A 9,298-nucleotide genomic window follows, 5' to 3' on the forward strand; every position below is an offset into this window, starting at 1 on the left:
GGAATTTTTTCCGTCGCAAAATTCGTCGCAAATTCGATTTGCGACGAATTTTGCCACGAAATTTGCGACGGATTTTGCCACGAATTTTGCAACGAATTTTGCGACGGATTTTGCGACGATTTTTGCGACGATTTTTGCGACGAATTATTTGCGACGAACTTTGCGATGGATTTTGCGACGATTTTTGCGACGAATTATTTGCGACGAACTTTGCGATGGATTTTGCGACGAATTATTTGCGATAAATTTTGCGACGAATTTTTTTCCGATTTTTGCAAATTTTTCGTCGCAAAAATCATATTTTTTTGTAGTGCCGGTCAACAGCGAAGCTCGGCTTACTTTCGCTAATGCGCGCTACTTCGAGGCCTCTTGGTACGGACCTGTTCGGAGAGCCGCCGACAGAGGACCACGACTTTTTCCCTTCCCGACGGAATCTCAGTGCGAGCCCCGTCTCATCAACGTCTACGACGGCTTTGAAGTCCCGGGACTGACTTGTAAAAGAGGGGAAAAGGCCTGCTGCACAAAAATTTTTTACTCTTAGATGGATACTTCTGGGCATTTTCAGAGACTGGTTGAGATACAAATCCCGGGGTCAAGGATCACAAAACCCTCAAACAAGTAAACTCTGTTCCTCGTTTAAGAGTAGAACGTAGCTGAGCTAACCATTCTCCGTTTTCATCTCAAAGAGCGTCCAAGTGAAGGAGCAACAGCTTTCGTAGCAAAAGCCAAGAAGTATCCATTCATACTCATCGACTCGTCGTATCAGTAGCAGTGCGATCGCGTTGTCGATCCCCGGTTCTGATTTCTTCTGACCGATTCTCCGATTAACATGGGTTACGTGACACAGCACAACTGGCTTGTGGCATGGACTTGTTTCGATTCTTCCGTCAAGTTCCCTCGGCCCATAGACAGATACAACCTGCGAGCAGATCCCACAGGGGCCTCCTGGTCCGAACAAAGATGGGCCATCGTGCAGAAACCCATTCTAAGCCCGAGAGGGAGACCGCGACGCAAATGCCGTGCAGATTCTCGGAAAGCACAAGATGGTGCCACCGCAATGCGTCGGTCGCACTTATTCTTCGACCTTTCTCTCTTTTTTTCTCTCTCGCTCGCAACCAGAGAAGTCGCGTTTCTTCTCGCGTTCACACACAGCTGCCGAGAAAAAATGGACCTCCGTGAATCGATCGCCGACCAGACCGACGTCGCCCTCGCCATCTCCAAGCAGCTCCTCTCGACCCGGGCCAAGGACTCCAACCTCGTCTTCTCCCCACTCTCCATCCACGTCGTGCTCGGCCTGATCGCCGCCGGCTCCGCGGGGCCCACCCAGGACCAGCTCCTCTCTTTCCTCAGGGCCAAGTCCGCCGACCACCTCAACTCCTTAGCTTCCCAGCTCGTCGCCGTCGTGCTCGCCGACGGCGGTGGCGCCGGCGGGCCGAAGCTGTCTTTCGCGAACGGCGTTTGGATCGATAAGTCGTTGCCTCTCAGGCCTTCTTTCAAACAGGTGGTGGACGCGTCTTATAAGGCGGCCACTAACCTAGCTGATTTCAAAACCAAGGTTAGTTCTTGCCTCTTTTCCTGTTTTTTGGGTCGAACAGGTGTGCGGCTTTCTTGGTTTCTTTGGTCTGGTCAAGGCATTAGCTCTTTATTGTTGGCTTGCTTTGGATTTCTTCTGGGTGTGAACTATACTCCAAACATGCACAACCAATATGTAAATCCCCTAGATTGAGCTCATTGTAACCTTGTGTTAGAGGCCTACATGATGAACATAAAAAGGGTAAATTGATGAATAGTCACCAAGTCTTGGTAAGCTTCAAATGAAAAAAGTTCAATCTAGATGCGTCGGTCAATTGGTTCTCCCAAAAAATCGTGCAAAATTTACTTGATTAGCGCTTTAGATGATGTTATTTGAAGCTATCAAGTTGGAAGGGACCTCGATTTTGCCCTGTTCGTGCATTTACAAGGATCTCCTATTCTCTGTCATATTATAAGCATGTTAAAGACGTATCTTTATGTTCCGGGAATGTAATTTGCTAGCGCAACAAGTCTTACCCTCCTCACCTTCCCATTCATCGTCAGTGTACTGATTTTCCACAGATTAACTGCATGGGCGTTTGTAGCGGAGGCAATATTGATATTGCATCTGGCTCCTGTGCACTTCTTAGTTCTTACCATAACCATAGATCATATAAATATAGAGAAATCTTAATGATTAAGCATAGATATTGCAGAATACATTGCCCTCTAGCTGTGCGATCCCCAACCGTAGCTTACACCGTTATATCTAATTGGTTATTTGCATACTTGTCATGATCAAGCAATTTCAGTATGGCTGTAGACTAGAGTGAGATGTGTCATTGTAGATGTTTCTGGAAAATGTAATTGGAGATTAGTTTTGCAGCTTTTGCTACTGGATTCCACGCACTGCTAACTTAAGGATCTTGGAGAACTGACTTATCATGCAATCAACATGTTAAAGAACATCTTTTGTAGTCAAATACTTCTAGTGCAATTTCGACTAGTCAGACTCTCGATATGCACCATGATTACTAGTATGTTGCCTTTGGTAGGACTTTCAGTAGTCCTTTATTTGAATATCAGTCTTTCACTTTGCTGGTGCATGGAGTTACAGAAACATAGGGTGACCCTTTTTTGTGGGGATTTCTTTGCTGACGGGGTTACCCTTGTTTTTCGTCCCAATTATTTTCTTGGTTCTCTAATGTTCCTTTGTTGCCTAATTTTCTATATCAATGGTTCCTCTGTACTATTTAAGTTGTGAAACTGATGCTTTTGTTCTTTCTTAAGTCATGGTTGAGAATGTGATTCTGTGCTAATTAACTTTAGTATTGACCCGTAACTTTCATCCTTCCTTAAATGGCTCGGATTTCAATTGAACTGCAATCTTTTCTAAGTTCTTACATGACTGTCCTTTCTATTTGTTCAACAATTGGCTTTAGCTGCTCGCTTTTTGTGTCATCTAGTATTCTATGTACTGATTAGAAGAAACATTAGGCTGTTGAGGTGACTAGCGAGGTTAATACGTGGGCTGAGAAGGAGACCAGTGGGCTCATAAAGGAGGTTCTCCCGGCTGGCTCAGTCGACGGTTCAACCCGACTCATTTTTGCGAATGCCCTTTACTTCAGGGGTGCTTGGAATGACAAGTTTGACCCTTCGAAGACAAAGGACAATGACTTTTTCCTTCTCAATGGGAATTCTGTTCAAGTTCCCTTCATGACTAGTAAGAACAAGCAGATCCTTGGGGCTTACGACGGTTTTAAAGTCTTGGGACTTCCTTATAAGCAAGGGGAGGACAAGCGTCACTTTTCAATGTACTTATTTCTTCCAGATGCAAGAGATGGACTCCTAGCTCTTGTGGAGAAAGTCGGTTCTGAATCTGGCTTTCTGAATCGCCATCTTCCTTACAACAAAGTGGAAGTGGGGGAATTCCGAATCCCGAGATTCAAGATATCCTTTGGGTTTGAAGCTTCAGAAGATCTGAAGAAGTTGGGATTGGTATTGCCATTTTCGGGTGAAGGAGGATTAACGGAGATGGTGGACTCTCTCGAGGGCAAGAATCTCTATGTCTCGAGCATCTTTCACAAATCCTTCATTGAAGTTAACGAAGAAGGAACAGAAGCAGCCGCCGCTTCTGCTGGGGTTATTAAGCTGAGGGGTTTGGCTTTTTCAGAGAAGATAGACTTTGTTGCCGATCACCCGTTCCTGTTCATGGTGAGAGAGGATATGACTGGCACGGTGTTGTTTGTGGGTCAGGTGCTCAATCCGCTAGACGGCTGATCATGCACCGAACGAGAGCATTAGTATTCCTAACTATATAGGAACTAACACGAGAGGTTGTATGGTTTATATTGCATATGTTTTGCTGCGTTAATTTGTCGATGCACGATAGAGAGGAGGCAATATCTTATTGTATTGTATCAATTATCATCACATGTTCATGGAGTGTATGTCTTCCCATCTCTTTGCCACTTGTATTTATTTTCTTAATAAAAGTATCGTCAATATTGCATCTAGTTCTTGATCATCTGAATTTTTCTTTTGATCTGTAAGTGTATGCCTATAAACACATTTGAGATTTGCGTGTTCAAAATCGAATGCATCCCAAATCAGCTTGAATACGTGTACTTCCGCATCTTGGATTCTCTCTTTCGCCTTCATTTGTATGACTTGACTTAGCGTAAACCGTATACCCCATCCCTATCAAAAGAAAGGAACACCATGCGTTGAAGTCATTTGTCACGGAGGGCGAGTCTGGTCTGGATGCAAATGCTCTCCATTACTCTTCATTCGGCAGCATTATACAATATGCATGGCCTCCGAGAATCCACCTGCAACCAGGGTGACATTGCTTTAACAATTATATATTTTTACAAAAAATGAACGTTCGAGGAGTAAAAGCTCCACAAAAAAAGAAATGAGATTTGCCGGTTGAAAATCTCTTCCGGTGGAGGAGCATGAGCCGAGATTCACTCGTTGCTATCGGTTGGTCGGCATGTTGCCTTTGAATTAAGCCAATGGTTAGAAAAGATTTTATCGAAAACGTGGAACGTCGCTGGAAGTGGTGATTGGGATTTTAGTTCATCAGCCCAGCCTATATAAAAGAAGGGTACGGAAATATAATTATTTCAGAAAATCGGCCATGGTTAAATCTTCGCCATACGAGGCGGCATGACCGAATGATATAACGTTAACATTAAATGGCACCGGCATCGATCTCCCGTCCGACAAGATCTTTTTTGCGACACCTAGGAAAGACTAACGTTTGAGGTGAGGTGGATGCTGGATGATTCCATCGTCATCCTCCCGCACTTGCCTTTTTTTTGCCGCCATATTCACAGCATTCGATCCATTCCTCTCTCTCTCTCTCTCTCTCTCTCTCTCTCTCTCTCTCTCTCAATCGACAGAGAGAAAGCGGAATCACCCATCATCGGATTCGTAGCAAAAACTCGATTTTGTGCGATACCCAGAACCGTAGATTTTACTAAAACTAGCAGTTACGGCGACTCCCAGGCCCGATTCACCCGCACCTCCTCCAGTTACGGCGAAGTTTGCAATTTGCGTCCACTTGCAAATGGTTTGCATTCGGGGATCTGCTTCGTGTCAAGACCTAATGTGTTTAATGATACTGACCCGACTTGTTGTGGTGGCGTTTGCTGTCTGTTGGCACCAGGTTTCATACCCTTTCAGAAAGCCAGAGGTTTCGGATATACTATTATTGTTCCAGGCACCGCCAATATTGCAGATTTCTTTTAATAGTATTTGAAAAATTGCGGTTAACCAAGTTGTGATTGCTCCGCAAAATTTGCACATTGCTTATTAGTTTCTTGCTTTGTTTGTGGCATGCAGGAAGTTGGTTCAGTTCAGAACAGTGTGTTAGTATTTAGTTGTGCGAAGCCTTGTTGACAAGAGCAAATGATGGTATAGCAATGAACATCAGGATGATACTAGGAAATATGGTCCGAAGAATCTCGATAGTAGTTCCACGAACAATCCTTTGCGGGATTGGATTTTTTTGATAGTGGAAATGCCAAAAAACGCGAACCAAGATCCATGATTTTGTGGCAAAGGCTGGGGACTACGTTGAAGTAAGTCTTTATCTTCAATCCTGCCCCTTTTATTCCGACTTGTTTTTTACATGTACCCTCCTGTCCACTCTCATGCGCGTAACAACTACGTTTCTCTTTGTACTAATTCTGAATGCCTGGTGGTTTTTATTGTAGGTTCGCGATGGTAAACTATTGGTGAACAGTGCTGCTCAAGATGAAGATTTCCATCTTAGAGCCACTTTCTTATGAGATGGAAACATTGGCGATGCTAATTTGAAGTCATACCAACTTAATTTGCTAATAGCATCACACAGCCGACATTTTGATCAAGCTTTCTGACCGTTTCAATTGCAGCTTATTCCTGAAGGATATGTATTTGTAATGGGAGACGAGAGGAACAACAGCTTTGACTCCCATAACTGGTGAGTTTTGAGTCTTCCGCTAATTCCTACTCCTTGTGTAAAGTGATAAATCGAGTAAATTGCATCTGGGGGAATAGAGAATTTTGCAACTTTTGTATGCACCTTCTATTATTTTAGTTGTTTTCAGAACGTTAGGAGCTTGGTTCTGTTTAGTTTTCGCAGTTGAGCAGAGTGATTATCATTTTTTGTTGTATATTTGTGTATGCGATGGTCATTCGCTTGATTTGATTACTATGAATTCTGACGCGTGAAGTTTTGATACATGCAGGGTCATTCGCAGTTTTGATTACTATGAATTCTGACCGCTTCCTATCAAGAACATTGTTGGCAGATCAGTGTTCCGGTATCGGCCTCCTTCCAGGGTCTCGGACACTAGATCTGAGCCTTAATCTGCAAAAGACGATGTTGGATCCTGACATAGCCTCATGCTCGCTGATAGGGCAATCGGCTGTTGACTCCTTATCTAATTTACGTGGTGATTTTTACAATTATTCTCCACTCTTTCTGTCTCATTGTTGAGCATATGTGAATATGTTCGAGTCTTCCTTTAACCTTGCGCAGGCAGCTTGCTTTTTCCTGTTCTTGATGGATTGTCTCATCCATCCTGTGAATAGTGAGAGGTAAAAAGAACCGAGAAAAGATCCAAAAAAAAAAAGAGAAAAACCAAAAACCCAAGAAAAGGGAAAAAGAAAATGAAAGACAGAGACTGATCCAATAGTTTGTTCATGGGTTTACTTAGCCAGTGTGGCAATTTTTTCCTTCCTGTAATGACATTTTGTTACATTTATAATAGAAGAGTGGTGAGAGCCTAAGATTTGAGCCGTATGTGGCACTATTTTCATCTGTGTTTGAAGTGTAGTAACCGAGAAATTTTCCAGCGTATTCTGTGAAGTGCATAATCCTTTCTGTCTGTGTTGATTTAGTGAAGGGAGTGACGAAATTTAATCGGAATGCAAACCAAATGTTTGTGCCGTTCTAGTTGAAGGCATGCGTTCCTTGGTTAATTTCTTCAGAATGCTGTAGAAATTCATGAACAGCTAGAAGGGGATCCCTATCAACATATTATTTGTGCAGTAGATTATTTTCTTCAGCATCTCGTAGCTTTTCTGCTGGATTGCGCATTATTTTACTTTTGTCATTTCTTAGGTATGTATTAGCTTCTTCACCGTACGCATGTCTCGGTTCAACTTGGCAAACGTAATTTATGTATGCGAGGTCACATTTTTCTTCATCAAATAAGCTTAACTAATACTTTTCTTTAGTTATTAGGAAAAGGCTCTACGGCAGCGCCATGAAAAAAGTTCTTCAGCTTACCTCTGCCCTTTCCCTGAAGCCAGAGATTCATGGATACAGTCCATTCTTTAACCACCCAAACCCCCAACACACCCCCCTCTCAAAAAAGAAAAAAACAAACAAATGAATGCAGATTCGAGAGGTATCCACGGAGTGAAACAGTTCGAGAGTAGTACAGTGGTGGTGATGAAGCCATGGATTATATGACATGAACACTGCAATGGGATTTTAATCAACTTAATGAAGCTAAATTTCTAGAGCCTACCCTTTCATGGTTGCATTAGAATTAAAATCAACCCCAGTCAAACCATTTGCTTTAGAATCACCAGCAGTCAAAGTCAAACCGTTTGCTCCTCCATTCATGTCCACTGTCTCGTATCCATACCAAGACTCACACAGCAAAAAGAACCCAAAATTCACGACGCTTAGTCCTGCCAATAACCAGTAGAAGTAATTCATGAGGGTGAAATTTAAATTTATGTCTTTTTTTTGTTTTTGTAGAATATTTTTATAAATAATAATAGAAGCTCAATTAGACTCAATATGGCTCCCAAGCTTGTCGAGTGGAGTATTGGTGAGCTCGAACTCAACTAGACTCGAAATTAGGCAAGTCGATTTCGAGTAATAATTGAGCCGAGCCCGAGGTACTCACGAGCTGCTTGACTCACATTTCACCCTATCCCTGGCTTTTCCTATTATTATTATTATTATTTTTTTGTCAGACCTTGCTTTTGGCTTTTCTTATTGAGCAGGCGGAGAAAGGGTGCTTTTATGGGAGGGGGGGAGAGGTTTCTTTTTGGAGGAAGAAAGCCTGAATCCTCAAAGATGTATTACTTGTTTTGTCATAGCAGTATTTCAGTCATTATCTGTTTTGGTGCTGCCCTTGTGCTCGCACTTGACATCCTGCTCTCCCGTGGCACTTATATAACCTCAGTTGTAATGTAAATCTATTTGGTTCAAATTGCTCTCCCTCTTCGCCTGCAGGGAAATTTGACGCTATCAGATAGTGAATTGGCTGAGAAGCAAATATACCACGCTGCACTTGATGGTAACTGCATGCAGAAAGGCGATTAAGTTACGCCATTGTCAATTAGGTTATTCTATGGACACGGTAGATATTAAAGTTCATTGGTCAGATACCTCTTGCTGCTTGACGCAATCCCTTCTCTGAGCTAACGATTTGCATAGTTACACAACTACACATAGACAAGGTTGAAGCTCTCTTGTGCCGCTGCAAGTCTGATTAGTCGAGGCTGATCAATATGCACAGCAATGTACATTCGTTCTCTTTTAATTTTGACACTGAAAAATCTATATGCAGAGTCCTTTGCAAAGCTACGGTTCTGAAGCTCTTCTACTGTTCTTAAGCTCTTATCTCGTTTCTGGTGTTCTAGCCAGTGCAGAGTTGAATTTGCCCTCACTTCTTTGTCAAGGTGAACATGGGTTTGGTCTGCTTTTTCTTCTCTGTGCCCGTGTCTCAACATCTCTAATCCACACAAAACATATAAGAGCAGGGAAATTTGAGTGATCCCTTAGGTGGCGAGTTCAGGACACTATATCTTACAAGGCTTCTTACGTTGATGCAATGTTGATTTTTCCTCTGGAAGTACTATTCTGCGAATCTAGGGTAATGGGGTATGCCGACAAATACGTGATCTCTGGATCTTTTTACTTTGGTCCTGTTCCATCTATGTATGAAACTCGTAATGATTATGATCTGAAGATGGGTTCTGTCCGCGATGATTCTTCTGACGCACAATTGAAGGACAAGTGGGCAAAACATGGTCAAGAGAGAGGGGTGGCTTCGATTCCAGGTTCCATTAGACAAGTAAAAATACTCTCCTCGGTGCTCTATACGAAGCAGTAGGAGAGGTAAGACAAATGGAGTGTGTTATTGACCGACATCGCTTTGAAAATCACTCCACCTTACCTCGCAAACTGGTCTAATTGTGTGCTCCTCAACTGGTGTGCTATTTACTGTGGAAAGCAAGTCCATATCCCGTGCAAGCAATTGCTGGGAAA

At 42.8% G+C, this 9,298-nt stretch overlaps 1 protein-coding gene across 1 annotated transcript; it reads left to right on the forward strand.

Moving 5' to 3' along the window:
* Nucleotides 1-1,092: 1,092 nt before the first annotated feature.
* On the forward strand, nucleotides 1,093-3,972 carry LOC115663879 (serpin-ZX). The gene is made up of 2 exons (XM_030585861.2): nucleotides 1,093-1,555; nucleotides 3,010-3,972. The coding sequence occupies exons 1-2, from the start codon at nucleotides 1,166-1,168 to the stop codon at nucleotides 3,790-3,792; spliced, it is 1,173 nt and encodes a 390-aa protein (XP_030441721.1). The 5' UTR covers nucleotides 1,093-1,165; the 3' UTR covers nucleotides 3,793-3,972.
* Nucleotides 3,973-9,298: the final 5,326 nt, after the last annotated feature.

This window comes from Syzygium oleosum, unplaced genomic scaffold (genome assembly GCF_021117445.2).
Source record: "Syzygium oleosum isolate NSW1041296 unplaced genomic scaffold, Sole_v2.1 Sole_v2.22, whole genome shotgun sequence".
NCBI classification, from domain to species: domain Eukaryota; kingdom Viridiplantae; phylum Streptophyta; class Magnoliopsida; order Myrtales; family Myrtaceae; genus Syzygium; species Syzygium oleosum.

Coding starts and splice junctions, on each gene's coding strand:
- LOC115663879 (XM_030585861.2), top strand. CDS start 1,166: ATGGACCTCCGTGAATCGATCGCCGACCAGACCGACGTCGCCCTCGCC. Junction 1,556..3,009: donor TAGCTGATTTCAAAACCAAG/GTTAGTTCTTGC, acceptor AAGAAACATTAG/GCTGTTGAGGTGACTAGCGA.